The sequence below is a fragment of the Tamandua tetradactyla genome, chromosome 24, assembly GCF_023851605.1.
Source record: "Tamandua tetradactyla isolate mTamTet1 chromosome 24, mTamTet1.pri, whole genome shotgun sequence".
Classification (NCBI taxonomy): domain Eukaryota; kingdom Metazoa; phylum Chordata; class Mammalia; order Pilosa; family Myrmecophagidae; genus Tamandua; species Tamandua tetradactyla.
Window position 1 is genome coordinate 37,913,685 of NC_135350.1, and position 16,974 is coordinate 37,930,658.

Consider the following 16,974-nt stretch of genomic DNA (forward strand, 5'->3'; position numbering starts at 1 on the left):
TTTGAGACACTGTGATTTTTCTATAACTTACTTTTAAAGAATTTTAAATTACGAGATAAGATTAGACAAGCGAGAGGAAAGGAAGGGAAAAAGTGAAGGCTATATTCCTACTTGATGGCAGACAGCAGGGCTTCTCAAGCTTGAGTATGCAGGTGAACGTCCGGGGATCTTTGGACAGCCGTGCTGGGTGGAGGAAGGCCGGGACTCTGCGCTTCTGAGAGCTGCCACATGCCGCCCTGCTGCTGCTCCCAGGCCTCACCTGAAGAAGAGGCAGCAGACCGCACACCTGGGCACGCGGGGGAGTAAGCAGCACCACCGACCAGTCCCAAACGCTGAGTTTGGCAACACCAACGCTTAGGCCCTGAGCTCTATGATCTGCGTCCACTACTCATCCTCCCTAAGCATCCTTTTCTTTTCCTGAAACATAGGAGTGATAATTTATCCACCATATTGGGTTATGATGGGAATTTACTTGGATGAATATAAAGTAAGCACACAGTAAACCCCCAATAGACGGTGGGAGTGGGGGTGAGCTTATTAGCAGCAGCAAGGCAAAGAAACTCTCTATCCTGAAGTCCAGCAAGACATTTTGAATCCCTGCAAAAAGAAAAAAAGAGCTGTATTTCCTAGAATTATTTTTCCCCATCATCACCATCTCACACCATAATGTTGGTATAAGTTCAAATTTATCTCCAGCACTTTAAGCACAAGTTCATGCTAACAGGGCGAGAAAGAATTCATGGGGACACTGACCCATTCTCTCGGGGAAAACATGACATAAATTATGACTGTTAGTGATAATCTCAAACAAATCATATCAAAACCTGAGCTGTCCCTTTCTAGGAATGGGCTTTGCTTACTAAATGCCTTCTCTCACATAGCCTCTCACATAGCCTCTCACAAGTCCACTTCTCCCCCCAAATTTTGGGAGGTCTAAATCTGTTCAGACAAGTAAAAAGAATGAACTGAGATGGCAGCTGAAGACAATCCGGAAAAGTCTGAGATCTGTGTGGTGAAGGAGCAGTATAATCTTTGGACTTATTTCTAGGTCACTTGGTGACCTGAAATTTCTGTCTTAGGGTGTATTTTTAAACAAATAAAAATTAAGCCTTCCCTAGGGAGGAGCATTGCTCTGAATTTGGCAAGCTCCTAATTAGCATACTAAGTTTCATCAAGCCTGTGGCCAAGGCTGAAACTAGGAAAGTACCTGGGATCCCTCTGTGCCCTGTCACCCCACGGTGAGCAAACGGGAGGTGCTGGTGCTCTCGTTTCTGGCTGGCCCTCAGTCTCGGGATTTAAATGCATTCCCAGTCTCACTGAATCATTTCACTATATTGAAGCCTCTCCCCTGTCGCACATTACCTCAGAAATTTCTGGTGTCCTCTCCAATCTGCCAGTGGCATGAACTTGAGAGTCCTTCAGCCTGGTTCACAAACATCTGAGCTCCCCAAAATGCCCAGGCGGGAAAGGTCAGGAGACCCATTTTTAACTTAAGCCTTTGGCAGTAGAGGCCTGGCCTGGTGGGACGAGCCAGAACCTACTTGGCACTTGCTACTGACCTTCTCCCTCAGGAGCGCCAGCCTCATGACCCAGTGGGAACCAGGGTTATTTCTGAACCTGCTCATTACCCTTTTTCTCCTAATACTAAAGAAAAGGTAACCATAAAAGGCTAACCTGGTTTGGTGTTTGGCTTCACCTGAGTTGTGTATGTGCGGTATTTTGAAAAATTCTCAAGTTTCTCAGGAAATTCAATGCCAGTGGGAGCTGAATCAATAATTATTCCAGATTGTCTCCAACCCTCATGGGATTAGGTGCCAGAAAATCAGCTTTTAAAAGATCTGAAGACCATGTGATTGTGCAACCTGCCAAACCTCCAGCCACTCCAAGGCAGAAAACTGACATCTCAACTCATTTCCTCAGTACCACACAAAACTAAAGGGAGTACACGGTCCTTTACTTTGGGAAGGAAATAAAACATCAAAACCTAGATCAGCAAATCCATAGGAGAGGTTGTTACTAGTACAGGTCCAAAGAGCTCTACACTGGGATGGACCCTTCCCCCAGCATGTGCTCTGGTGCACATCCCACTATCTCAACCACATTAGAAGAGAACATTACCTAACCCCTGACCATTAAATGCAACAGATACCCTCATCAGCCACAGCCCAGCTCCACTGGAGACCCACTGTGGATGACATGACAACTGCAGACCTGGCCATTACTTCAGCTCCACAATTACCGAACTGCACACTGGCAGCAACCTAAAGCTTGCTGTGCTATCTTGACAGATGTGTGGTCAGGGAAGTTATCTGCCATTTCATGATAAGTCTTTTTATTTGGCCACAAGGCAGCCTCAGTCAAAATTTGTTGCCTGTCCATGGTACTTACTTTACAAGTTTGTTGATAGAAGTTTTTTCTTAGCTGTGTTTCAAGCCCTTTTTTGGTTTGAGTAAGTGAGATGAAGGAGCATCAATCATTAGATTAAGAAGTCTCTGATTCACCTTTAATTTCTCCTTTTCCCTTAAGGCTCCAATTGCCTTGGCTCATGTCTTCCCATCTCTCCTGTTCATGCATACTTTTCTATTTTCACTGCCGCCATCACTGTTTTTCTGCCTTGGTCTTTATTGTTCTAATTCTTCTATTGTATTCCAACCACATGTAGCTTCACAAAATCAGGCTCAGGCCATTTTGCTGCCTCCATATCTACCCCAAGAACTTTTTTATTTACCATTATTCTCCTATGCCCTCTGAGGCTTCCATCAAACTAATCCTGACCCTTCCTTAAATATGCTCCCAACTCCTACATTATAAGGCCTTCCTTTCATGAGAAATGTCTTCACCCACCACAAGCTTTAGAAATCCTGTTCATCCTCAATGCCACCTCCCTTACCCTGAGTTCCACCCCTTTCTCCTCCATTTTTTCTCTAGTACCCCGTTTCTGCTTTCTTATGGTAGGAACCAAATTTTATCTTCTGTCAATTATTTGGGGATATGACCTAATGCCTCTATTGGAAACAAGCTAACCATTCTGCAAGTATAAAAAGAAACAGTTTTAAGTTAAAACACCAAATTTATTGCATAATATTGAACTATATGCACGCACATAGAAAATAAACATTTCTTATAACTGTATCTTTTTTTATCTTGTATTATAAAGACTGAAAAACTACCAATTTAGCAATTGGAATAAGTTTAAAAACTCAAAAGGAAAAAGCAAAAATCTACAATCCTTCATTGAGATTTGATTCTGTATCACAGTTCTTAAATACTTCATTTTATATAAATAAATCTTTTCTCTAGTTCCTAGGAATTTAAAATTAGGCTGACATGGATTCTTTATTTATGTAGAATTTTCTAATTCCATGATGAGGAAAGTTGAGCATGTTCATTATTTTTGAGATGCATATATTTGATTTAAACACTAGCCCCCTAAAATCCCATTGTAAACAAACATTCAAATCTGATAAACAAAATTTCCATAATAATGTCCTTAAGTCTTAGCAATTAGACAAGAGGAAAAAAAAATCTGAGTAGAAATTTTGCAATTTAAATAGAAATAAAAAAAAAAAAGACTGCATGCACCCACTAGAAGGAGAGGAACGGAGAGGAAAGTTAAATAACAAAGAATAGGACGAAGTAAAGAAGAAAGGAAAATAAAGTAGGGAGTAAGAAAAGAAAACAAGGGAAAAAAATGTGGTAAGGAATATAAAGTGATAGTTAGGAAAAGTGACAAGACATTTATTTTTTTCACTCTTCTAGGAGAAGATGCTCTTCTAAAATTTAATGCAACCTGCTCCAAAAGTGAGATAATAGAAAGGGTAGGAGGCCTGTCACCTCACCTTACTGTCCAAGGGACAGGGCTGAGCTACCAAAGAAGACCAGGCTCAGCTGCAACTCTAAGGAGGTCCGGGAAGTAGGCCCGGGAGTGGGAGGATTGCTTTTCCCTCCAGACTTTTATTTATTTATTTATTTTTTAATAACAAGATGCATTCATAAAAGGTGCCAATAAATTCCCAAGGATCCAACCAAAGTAATGGACCCAAACTCAGTTTTCTGAAATGGGGAGTTTCTGAAGTAGCCCTTTCCTCCTTTGGGTTGGAGCAGGGCTGAGACAAGCCAAGCACAGTTCAAGCCTTCAGAAAAAGGAGACATACTGCATGCGCAGGTAAGAAAGGACAGATCAGTAAAAATAATTCTTACAGAGGAATGAGAAGTTAAGAGAAGGACAAGAAGCACTGTAAGGAAAGATCAGGGCTGGCAGAGACATTTAGGAAATGAGAGCTTTAGGATCCACTGCCATTTCTGCAGCAGAGTGCAACATATTCAAGGAACACTGGGTAGTGTGGTTAAAAAACAAAAGCAAAAGAATGCCTCCCATACAAGAGCCAATTTTTCACCCTAATCCCCAAACCCCTGATTTTTCAAAAAGGTTGTTTAACCATTTACAATTCCAGAAAACACATTAACCAGGTTCAGGATCCAAAAGTCCCAACCCACTTATGCAATAAAAAAATAGAAATCACTCCCCACGATTTTCTGTATAGGCCTCAATGCAGACACTGAGGAAGGAAGGGAAATCTGGGGCAGGCTGAGCAGCCTCAGGCTAAACTAAAGCCCTCATAGTTGTCGAGGGCCTGGGTCAGGCGGGCACTCAGGATCTCTTTGCTGCTGTACTTGGGGAGGTCCAGAAGGTTGTAGCAAGTGTGGGCCACCGGTAAGTAGTCCTCCCCGCTGGCGGTGGACTGGATGACAATCTGCAGACTCGCCATGCCGTAGATGGGGATCCGATCGCTGCCTGTCAGGAACACTGGGAAGAAAGGAAAATGGCATTAACTGCTAAGCCGGGAAAAGGAGAGTTCTCTAAGTGACCCTGGGAACAGAGAGGGAGCAATGACCCCCTGTGGCTCACATGAGAAGTACAATTACTTTATGTGCCATCAGGATCCAGTGGAATCATGGTCAAGAATGCCCTCAAATCAAAAATGCTCTTAATCAAATTTATGCTCTTTTAAATTTCCTGAGCCTTTATGAAATCAGCAAAGAAAGGAATTATTGGTACAGGAAACGAGGAGCCAGACTCAGGGGGAAAACAGGAAGAAAACTGAAGTCTACATGACATCAAGGTTTCCTATTTCCTCCAGTCTCTGATACTTGCACGAAGCTCTCTGGTTTCTGAATTTTTATTTGGGGTCCATTTGCTTTCCTTTCCATGATCCTCCATTTGTTTCAGAACCAGAAGCTCTGATAGTGACATTACATTACACATTTTACTCTTGGGACATACTCTGTGACTTGGCAAAAAAAAATGAAATTAAGAGGCCCAACTGTTTCTCCATTTTCTAGTGCTGAATAACCTTCTTCTAGTTGAACTACTGAATAATGCTACAATAAAATCATTAGTTAAGGAGCACTTTAAAAAAACTGACATTATCTGAGGCCACAGTATTTGAACATTCTTGCCAAAATCCCTAGAGTTAAAAATTTCCATAATTCAAATGGTTTCTGGACAGGGAAAACAAACAAACAAAAAAAACCTTCTTCCAGGGAATAAGGGAAACCTCTGTACCAAAAGCTGGTTTTTCTTAAGGGTGTCACAGACCTAAAAGATCATGTGGCAAAATTGAACCTGTCATTCTACTCGTATGCCATACCCAGTCACCAATGTAACTGGGCAGAGGAGAAGCAGGGCTCTATTTCTTAAGAATTCTTGTGTTCCATCAGCTTTCCTCTCATTCTTGTTCCATATAACTAGTATAATCTGCAGGTAAGTCTTATATTAATAATAAATGCTCATTCTTATAAATCAGAACACTGTCTTTTAAATCTTGCCTGTTGGTTTTAAATGGCTAAAAATTCTATACTATTCATTGGCTAATCTCTGACCCTGGCTAAATACTGGCACAAATAGAGAAAGAGTTCAATGATTTTTTTTTCTAACTTTTTTTCAACGTTTTTATTGTATAGTATAACATGTATACAAAGCAAAGAAATAAAAAAGCAATAGTTTTCAAAGCACTCTTCAAAAAGTGGTTAGAGGACAGATCCCAGAGTTTGTCATGGGCTACCATACAATCCTTTCATATTTTTCCTTCTAGCTGCTCCAGAATATAGGAGGCTAGAGGGCTTAAAATACATTTTTATCATCACCTTCTTTTTTGGGAACAATAACATATACACAAAAAAGCTATAAATTTCAAAGCACAGCACCACAATTAGTTGTAGAACATATTTCAGACTTCGACACGGGTTACAATATTACAATTTTAGGTTTCTACTTCTACCTGCTCTAAAATACTGGAGACTAAAAGAACTATCAATTTAAGGATTCGGCGTTCATATTCATTTGTTGAATCCTATCTTCTCTGTATAACTTCACTATCACCTTTGATCTTTCTATACCTCTCTTTAGGGTTGTGTGTGGCTATGGTAATTCAAAATGTTTTATATTGGAAGGGTCTGTCACTAATATGAGGTAGGGAGATGGAACTATCTGATGTTCTGGAGAGACTGGGCTAGGTTTCATGACTCATCTAGACCAGGAACTCATCTGGAGGTTGTAGGTTTCTGGCAAGTTACTCCAGTACCTGGAAGCCTTGTGGAATCTTACATATTGCCCTAGGTGTTCTTTAGGATTGACTGGAACGGTCCTGGTTGGGGGTTGGCAGGTTATGATAGGTAGCAAGGTCTGCCTGAAGCTTGTGTAACAGCAACCCCAAGAGTAGCCTCTCGACTCTATTTGAACTCTCTCTGCCACTGATACTTTATTAATTACACTTCTTTTCCCCCTTTGGTCAGGATGGAATTGTTGATCACACGGTACCAGTCTGGATTCATCCCTGGGTGTCATCTCCCATGTCGCCAAGGAGACTTTCACCCTTGGAAGTCATATCCCATGCAGGGGGGAGGGCAATGATTTTACTTGCAGAGTTGGGCTTAGAGAGACTGAGGCCACATCTGAGCAACAACAGAGGTCCTCCAGAAGTAACTCTTGGACATGCCTATAGGTAGTCTAAACTTCCCTGCTACCTACATAAGCTTCACAAGAGTAAACCTCATGATCAAGGGCATAGCCTATTGATTTGGGCAGCCCTTAAAGTTTAATACAGTATCAGGGGATTACCTGATGGTACAGTTTGTCTTTCTCCCCTCCCTCCAGGGACTCTGACAATACTTTTTGATTATCTGCTTAATATACTCTAGGATGTTCCAAACCTTAAAATAATCTATACAGGATTAAAGGAACTCTTTCTTATTTTGTGCTTCCTGTGTTTCAGCTGTGCAAATGAGCTATACAGATAGGTTGAATTAGATTATGTACGACAGAAAATTTCAGTTTTAAATCAAATAAACTTTTACTCCATTGGTCTCAAAGAGTATGTGTGGTTCTAAAATATAGACACTGTCTTCCTTACCCCTAAGATCTGAATTACTTTAGCTCCAACTTGCTCAGCTTCATTCTCATCTCTAAATATCAGGTTATATATAAAAAACAGCCTCTCAAAATCCAAAAAATAATAATCACCACTCTGTACTTAATGTGTCTGCTCTAAAAGCTTACAATCTAGGACCCTGTTTTCTTATAAGCATTTTCTAAAGGTGACTATACCATTCTTGTTCTTTTGTTTCTGGCTTATTTTGTCTCACCAAATGTCCCACATGTTCATTCACATCGTTGCATGCCTCATGACATCGTTCCTTTTCGTAGCAGCCTTCTTTGCCTCTTATGATGTCTTTACATTTAAAGCCTAGTTTGTCCGATATTACTATAGCAACTCCAGCTTTCTTTTGGTTACAACTTGCGTGGAAAATCTTTTTCCATCCTTTCATTTTCAATCTATCTGTATCCTTGTGTATAAGATGAGTCTCTTGTAAGCAGCATATAGCTGGATTATGTTTCTTAATCCATTCTGCCAATCTGCATCTTTTAATTGGTAAATTTAGTCTGTTAACATTCAAAGTTATTACTGAAATGGTGATATTAATACTGAAATCCTGATTCCACCATTTTATGTTTTTTTATTTTATTTGTCAGGGCTATCTATTCTTTTCCCTCTTTCTCTTTGTATTCTTTAAATTACCCTTACTGGTACTCTTCAAGTCTGTGCCCTCCTCCAGACCTCCCTCTCTTGCCTTTTTTGTTCAACCAGCAGAACTCCTTTTAGTATTTCTTGTAGGGTTCGTCTCTTGTTGACAAATTCTTTCAGAACTTCTTTGTCTGTGAAAACTTTAATCTCTTCCTCAATTTTGAGGGAAAATTTGGCTGGGTACAGAATTCTTGGCTGGAAGTCTTTCTCTTTCAGGATCTTGAATATATCATACCACTGTCTTCTCACCTCCAGGGCGCTAATAGTCTCTACTCAGCCTTATTTGGTTCCCCTTGTATGTAGTACATTGTTTTTCTCTTGCCACTTTCAGGATTTTCTGCTTCTCTTGAACATCTGACAGACTGATTAGTATGTACCTTGGGAGGGCCTATTTGGATTTATTCTGCCTGCAGTTCTTCGGGCTTCTTTGACTTGTATATTTATGTCCCTTATGAAGACTGGGAAGTTTTCCACCATCATATCCTCAAGTACTCTTCCTAGCCCTTTATTTCTCTCTTCTCCTTCTGGGACACCAGTGATTCTTATATTTGTGCATTTTGCTTTGTCTAGCATTTCCCAATCAATTTTTTCCATCTTTTTTGCCACTTGTTTTGAGTCTTCAAAGTCAATTATCCTGTCCTCTATATCACTTATTCTTTCTTCTGTCTCTTCAAATCTGGTGTTGTGTGCCTCTAGTATGTTTTTTATTTGATCAACAGAGTCTTTAATCTCTGTGATTTCTGCTATTTTTCTATTTATTCTTTCAAATTCCTCTTTGTGCTTTTCTACTGTCTTCTTGATCTCCTCTATGTCATTTGCTATTCCATTTACTTTATTAAGTAGAGTTGCATGAACATCTTTGATTAGCCGGTGCAATGTCTGTGTTTCCTCTGGTGCCTTAATTTGGTCATTAGGCTGGGCTCTATCTGTTTGCATTGTGACATGCTCCGTGACCTTCTGCTGTTTTTGTTGCATGTAAATATCTTAATTGACTTACTTTGGAAGTTCATTTCTTTCAGTAGTGTAAGGCCTTGCAGGATGGTTGTACAGCAGGGAGCAGGACACGGGGTGGGGCACTCAGTACAGTAATTTGTTTCAGGACAGGCATGGGCACAGGTTGGGGATGTTACACTGATGCTTGTGAACATGGGTGCCCAGTGGCCAGGGATGATGTAGCTGTGCAGGTGCACCTGTCAGGGGGGCATAACCCCGGTGTGCACTGGTCTAAGGCACGAGACTCTTTTTGCACATGCGTAGCGTTATGGCAGCAGGTCAGTGTTACGACTTTGTGGATTAGGGGTAGATGTGACTCGGCTGTGCAGGTTAGCACTTTCTCAGAGCTGGGAAATGAGACTGAGGGCTATGCGCATGCGTGATTCTAGAAGAGTTCAACTATTTTTAAAAGGCTGAATTTGTTAGTATAAACCAGACTTCGTTTTCCCTTCCAAATGAATTACCCCTTTCAAATTTCATTCCAGCCAGTCACAAAAGACAACATATTATATGATTCAATATATATGAAATATCCAGACCAGGCAAATCCATAAAGAGAGAAAGTAGATGAGTGGATACCTAGAGCTGGGGATAGGAGGGGGCTTGGGGAGGAAATGGGGAGTGACTGCTAGTGAGTACAGGGTTTCTTTTTAAAGAGATGAACATTTTCTAAGTGGACTGTGATGATGGGTGCATGACTGTGAATATACTAAAAACTATTGAATTACACACTTTAAATGGATGACTTGTATGTGAATTACTCTCAATAAAGTTGTTACAAATCATACTTTCTCAGTTCCACCTATATTGGACACTTGGTAATACCTTCAAAAGGCTAGAGAAAAAAGGTAAGTTGATCTAAACGATCAGATTTTATAAATGTAGTAATTAAAGAAATCACTTAAATATAAAATAACTAGTATTTTTTTAAAACAATTGAAAACCAGTGAAATGGTTCTTTTTTCCCTTTTATTCATCCTTCCTGATAGGCAACAAATATGGATTAACAATATATGTTCTACCTAAGTGTCATGGTTAGGGACAGGTGTCAACTTGGCCAAGTTGTGGTACCTGTTCATCTGACTGGGCAAGTGCTGGCCTGTCTGTTGCAATGAGGACATTTCATAGGATTAGGTCATGATCACCTCAGCTGCATCCACAGCTGATTCCATTTGTAATCAGCCAAAGGGGCGTTTCTTCTGCAATTAGTGATGCTAAATGTAATCATGGGAAGCCTTTTAAGGAGGACTCAGAGGAGACAGGTTGCATTCCTGCTTTGGCTGGTGAGCCTCTCCTGTGGAGTTCATCCAGGCCATCCATTGGAGTCATCAGCTTCGCAGCCTGCCCTGTGGATTTTGGACTCTACATTCCTACGGTCACGTGAGACACTTTCATAAATCTTATATTTGCAAGTGTTCCCTGTTGGTTCTGTTTCTCTAGAGAACCCTAACTAATACACTAAGATTTAATTAAGATAAAAAGTGTAGCATATATGTAATTACTTACTTTTTACCATTTAAAGAAGTGACCCTTACCTGTGAAGCATGTCACCCTATAACCATATGTGAGACTAAAATGGGAACAATTACCACATTGAGATTAGTGATACTTACAGAGAAACTTCTTCTTCTTTTCCAATGGAAACTCATGAAATGTTTCCCAAAATAGTTTCACAGTGGGATGTGTGGCTGAGTAATCACCCTTGTAGATGGCAGTCTGTCCAAAGAAGAAAAAAGAAAAGGAAATATACCTTGCAGAATAAAAAGAGTATTGAAAGTAGATATTTGTATATTGTGGTGGCTTGGAATTATGCACCTCAGAAAAACATGTTCTTAATCTTAACCCATTCCTGTAAGTGGAGTGTGCACACCTATCGTAAACAGGGCCTTTTGATGATGTCACTTCAATTGAGGTGTGGCCCAACTGAATCAGATTGGTCTTAAACCCAGTTTACTGAAGTCCTTTATAAACAGAGTGAAAGTCAGATGGAGAGAGAAGCTATGGGGCACAGCCAGAACCTGGAAGTCAACAGAGCCCAGAAGAGAAAGAAGATGCTGTCATGTGCATTGACATGTGACACAAAAGCCAAGGAACCCCAAAGTTTGTCTGACAGAAAATACCAACCCCAGAAAGAAGCAAGTCTCTTAGCCTGTAAAACCAGGAGCCAATACAGTCCTCTCTTTAAGCTGACTCATTGTTTGGTATTTGTTTTAGCAGCTAGGAAATTAATAAAGTTTTAGGACTGGAAAATAGGATGTTGCTATGACAAATACCTAAAAAAAAATGCAAACTTCTTTGGAATTGGGTAATGTGTCCTTGGAAAGTGGAAGAAAGGTGATCCTTGTCATAAAGTGGCAGAGAACTGGTGAAATTGAGTTCTGATGTTGGATGGATGGCAGAAATTGAAAGTGATGAACTTGGATATTTAGCTAAGGAGATTTCCAAGGTGCAGCCTACTTTCTCCTTGTAGCTTATAGTAAAATGAGAGTTGAAAGAGAGAAACTGAGGATTGAACTGTTAAATACAAAGAAACCAGCAATTAATCTGGAAAATTTTGGCCTAACTTGATAGCATGTTTTGTCTGAGACTAGGGCCAGCAGTGGTTCTATCAGGGACCATCCTGAGCTTTGGGGAAATGTCCATCTCCCCATCCCACCCTTGCTGCAAATGAAAGAGTGTCATATGAGAAACTGAACAACCCTTTGCTAAAGAAAGTGTGACTAAACATAAATCCAGCCAGCTATGTCAGTGGAAATTAGAATTGGAATACAGTTATCCAGGCAAGATTTGTTGAAAGTTCTATCATCTTAGGTTTGAACCACAACTGCACTCAAGGCCAACAAAGCTTTTGCACAATTTGTATGTAAAGAAACATTAAGGAAAAATAACTTCAAGGGCAGAACTATGGAAATCAAGGTCTGGACCCAAGAGATCTCAGGTCAAGAGTGGACCTGCCCATGTGAGTGGAATGGGCAGGTCTGTGCCCCCACTTGGAGGGAGAAAGTCATCTGCCCCAGTGCTTGGAGGGAAAAGGCCTTGCACACCATTATTCATGGAGAGTGTCACCACCCCAATCCTCTGAGATGGGGGGACCTGGGCTGCACAGTTAGGGGAGAGCATGGCCTCTGTGTAAGCAACTGGAAGGGGTAGGGCTGCTGTTCTATCAGGCCCAGAAGACAAAGAATGAAGTCAAAGATGGCTCTCAGACCTTGAGATCTAACGAGGTTTTCCCTGATGGGTTCTGGACTTCATGAGACACCTGTTTTCCTTCTGATTTTTCCCTTCTGGAATGGGAATGTTTATCCTATGCCTGTCCTTCCCTTGTATATTGAAAGCAGATAATTTTTTTCTTAGCTCTCACAGGTCCAGTGGACTGGTATTTTTCCCCAGGACAGACCACATCCAAAACTGATTTTGATGAGACACTGGACTTAGCATTGTTTTGAAATGGCTTCAGTCTGTTGGGCTGTTGTGGACTGTGGTGGCTTGGAATCATGTGCACCTGTGGAACATGTTCCTAATCTTAACTCGCTCCCTGGGTATAAACCCACTGTAAATAGGACCCTTTGATGAGGTTACCTTAATTAAGGTGTGGTTCAAATGAATTGGTTAAGGCTTTAACCCAAGTAACTGAAGTGTATTATAAGCAGAGTGAAAGTCAAATGGAAAGAGAAGACAGGGAGAGCAACCAGAAGCAAGAAGTTTTCCCATTTATATTTCAGACGAAGAAATATGTACTGAGATGCAGGAGGCTCCAAATCATGCTTAACTATAGTACATTTTGAAAGAGACCAGGCTCTGGGCACTCTAAATCAGGGGGCTGCTTCCCCAGAGTTAAAAGAGATCATCTTGTGTGCTTACCTCTTCTAGCTCCTCCCAATTATAGTTGCTGTTCCCCACCATCATGGCCCTCAGTTCTGAAGGCTGGAAGAGCTCAAGCACTTTGCCGCCACACACCTTTAAGAAGCCACTGGAGAAGGCTGTATACCATTCAAGAACTGACATTTGGAAGACATAATTAACATAAGCATCCACAAATTCCCGCCTGCCAGGAGACCAAAGAAAAAAGGAAGATATTTAGCCCAAAGTCAAGTGGAGTATGTAATACCCTGCTATACAAAGTATTGTTAAAGAGGTTAATTGTTATGAAAAATTAAATTTCATCTTCTTCTTACACCAGGACCATCCGAAGGCATCATGTAGTTTACTGGGTCTCCACTCTGCCCTTCCCCCAGCCTGAGGATTCCACCAAGGTGTCTCAGTGATTTGGGAGCAGGCAGATCAGGCAGGAACGGGAGGAGGCAAAGTAGGTAGAACCATACTACTGGTTTACCTGAGAAGTACCTGTCTTTATCTCTTTTATAGTCCTGTTTAAAATTTAGTTTAAAAAAAAGAAATTTAGTTTAGAAAAAATGAGTGAAAGGCTTTTTATGCTTAAAATAACAGTTCTAGGTATGTTCCCTCTCTTCAGAACATACAACTAAATCATCTTAGATATTTGTAACTTTCACCTATTTTTAAAGGTAAATTTCTATAACTGCCTTTTTTTTTTTTCATATGAGCAGGCACTGGGAATCAAACCCACAGGTCTCCGGGCATGGCAGGCAAGAACTCTGTCTTCTGAGCCACCGTGGCCCACTCTCTATAACTGCTTTTTATAATCCCTTTACTTCTGGAAAGAATTTGCTCAAGCAATGGCTCCATCTTACAAATAATCAATCCTATGCAAATTAAGACATCAGTGACTTACCATCTGCACCCAGTAGAATGGCATAAGTTTAAAACTCACATTATATCAATGATGGTGAAGATGTGGGGAAATGGGGACCTCAAACACAGCCAGTGGGGATGTAAACCGCAAAATAAGATAGCCATTTAGGGAACAATAAATCAGTAGCTAGAAAAGTTGAAAATGGGAACACCCTTTGATCCAGCTACTCCTCTACTGCCAGATGAGTAACGCAGCCTGCATCTCACAGGAGGGCACAAGAACAGGGCAGGGATGTCTACTGCAGCAATTTCTTATAATGCTGAAAAACTAGGGAAACAAAACTAAATATCAATTAATATGAGAATGGACAAAGAAAAGATGGAATAGTCATGTGAAAGAAACCACAGACCACATAAATGGAATTAACTAGATTCATATTTATCAAAATTAACAGATCTCGAAGAACACTGTTTTGTTGAGTGAAAACCAAGTTTGTGAATGTTAAATACAATTTGATAGCATTTGTGAGTAGGTTTTTTCCTTTAACTTTTTATTTTGAAATAACATTAAACTTATAGTACAGTTGCAAAATTAATACAAACCCCATACCAAGAACTCCAACATACCCCCAGGCCCCAAATCCACCAATTTTTAAAAGAAGCATTACAATATTATTTAATTGGTATATTTCTGCTCTATGGGTGACAGCTAAAAAATATTTAAATTTTACGAAAATGCAAGGCTGCTTTTATTCTTTACATATCTGAAATAGTAAGACAATTATGGTATTGTCAACAGAGTGAATGATAGAATTAAACTGTTTTGAATATGACTTGTTTAAAAATATATGTGTATTGACAAATCTTCACACACATACAGCCCATACATGGTGTACAATCGATGGCTCACAATATTATCACATAGTTGTGTACTCATCACAATGATCATTTTGCATCACTCTAGAAAAATAAATAAAAAGAAAAAAGAAAAAACTCATACATTCCATATCCCTTACCCTTCCCTCTCATTGACCACTAGTATGAAATCTGCCCCTCAATTTTTTAATCCTTATTCCCTGGTTATTTATTTATTTATTTTATTATTATTTTTTTGCATGTGCAGGCACTAGGAATCAAACCGGGTCTCCGACATGTCAGGCAAGAACTCTGTCTACTGAGCCTCCATGGCCCACCCTATTTATTTATTTTTTTGTCATTTTTTCACTCATCTGTCCATACCATGGATAAAAGGACCATCAGACTCAAGGTTTTCACAATCACACACACTGGAAAAGTTATAATCATTACAGAATTGTCTTTGAGAATCTAGGTTACTGGAACACAGCTCAATAGTTTCAGGCACTTCCCTCCAGCCACACCAATACACCATAAACTAAAAAGGGGGATCTGTATAATGCATAAGAATAACCTCCAGGATAACCTCTCAACTCTGAAATCTCTCAATCAATGAAAATGGATTTTGTCTCATTTCTCTTTTCCCCCTTTTGGTCAAGAAGGCTTTATCAATTCCATGATGCCAGGTCTCAGTGAATCCCAGGAGTGTCCCACATTGCCAGAGAGATTTACACCCCTGGGAGTTATGTCCCATGTAGGGGGAGGGCAGTGAGTTCACCTGCCAAGTTAACTTAGAGAGAAAGGCCACATCTGAGCAACAAAAGAGGTTCTCTGGGGGTGACTCTTAGTCATCATTCTAAGTAGGTTTAGCTTCTCCTTTGTAGGAGTAAGTTTCACAGGGATGACCACCAAGATTGAGGGCTCAGCCTGTTAACTGGTTGTCCCCACTGCTTGCGAGAATATCAGGAATTCCACTGATGGGGAAGTTGAATATTTTCTGCTTTCTCCCCAGTCCCCCAAGAGGACTTTGGTTGCAAATTTTTGTTTTCAATACTTTAAATATGTCATCCCTCTGCTTTCTTACCTCCATGATTTCCAATGAGAAATAGGCACTTAATTTATTGAGACTCTCTTGTATATGGCACCTTGCCTCCCTCTTGATCTTTGGCATGTAACAGCTTTATTATAATATGTTGCAATGTGGGTCTATTTGTGTTTATTTCTGTCTGTAACTCATTGAGCAGCTTGCTGGGTATATTCCTGTCTTTCATTAAATTTGAGAAGTTTTCAACAATTATTTCCTTGACTATTCTCTCTGTCCCTTCCTCTCTTCTCCGTCAGTGACTCTTATGATGGTACAGATGATGTTACTGATGATTGGTACAGTTGACGGCATCCACAGTTTCCTCAGGCTAGTTCACTTTTCTTCATTCTTCATTCTTTATCCTTTCTGCTCCTTAGACTGGACGGTATCAACTGTCTCCTCTTCTTGTTCACTGATTGTTCCTTCTGCCTGCTCCAAATTGCTGTTGAACCCTTCTAGGGAATTTTTAATTTGTTACGGTGGGTCTTCAGCTCCGTTTGGTTCCTTTTCATAAATTCTCTTTATTGATATTTTCTTTGTGTTCAGCTTAGTTTTTTGTCCTTTAGTTCTTTGTCCATGTTTTCCTTTAGTTCTCTGAACAAATTTAAGCCCATGCAGCCAGAGGCCTTTGTAGATGAAGAAGGAAAATGCCCCTGGGAAAGCTGCATGAAAGAAGATTCCTAGAGAAGAAGCTAGCAGACGTCACAGTGTTCATGACATGCCCTTCCAATTGAGAGAAACCCTGAGCTTCATCAGCTTTTCTTGAGTGAAGGTAAGTAACCTCTTGATGGTGCCTTAATTCGGACATTTTTTACGGACTTGCTTTAATGTGGAGATTCTCACAGCTTTAGAACTGTTAACTTGTAACATATTAAATTTCCCTTTTTAAAGGACATTCCATTCTGGCAGCTAGCAAGCTAGAACAGGAATGATAAGAGTACCTAATATGGGACTGTTGTAATCATTAAATGAGTTCATGTAAATTGCTGAAAACCAATGGTGGTATAGAGTAATTGTTTTTGTTTTTACATTGTTAACTATTATTTATTGTTGATATATATGAGACTTTGTTTATGGATATGAAATTATATTGTATATATATGAAATGACTAAGTGTTCAGTTTTTTTTTCCTTCCTATACCATCTTCGTTGTGTTTATTTAGCCATTCTTATACAGTTTTAATAACTTGGAGTAGGATGAAACTCAGAACAGAATTCATCAAAAAATATGGACCACTTCATGAATTT

General features: G+C 40.0%; 1 protein-coding gene across 2 annotated transcripts in view; it reads right to left on the reverse strand.

The window, feature by feature from the left end:
- Positions 1-2,981: 2,981 nt before the first annotated feature.
- HERC3 (HECT and RLD domain containing E3 ubiquitin protein ligase 3) overlaps positions 2,982-16,974 on the reverse strand; it is a 141,702-nt gene continuing 127,709 nt past the window's right edge. Inside the window, exons 23-25 of one of the 2 annotated variants that reach the window (XM_077142875.1) lie at positions 12,939-13,122; positions 10,691-10,793; positions 2,982-4,807 (exon numbers count right to left, since the gene is read on the reverse strand). In XM_077142875.1, coding sequence (XP_076998990.1) covers positions 4,599-4,807; positions 10,691-10,793; positions 12,939-13,122 — 496 coding nt within the window. In that variant the 3' untranslated portion in view covers positions 2,982-4,598. The remainder of the gene's footprint in view (positions 4,808-10,690; positions 10,794-12,938; positions 13,123-16,974) is intronic. The other variant, XM_077142874.1, reaches the window with a different exon arrangement.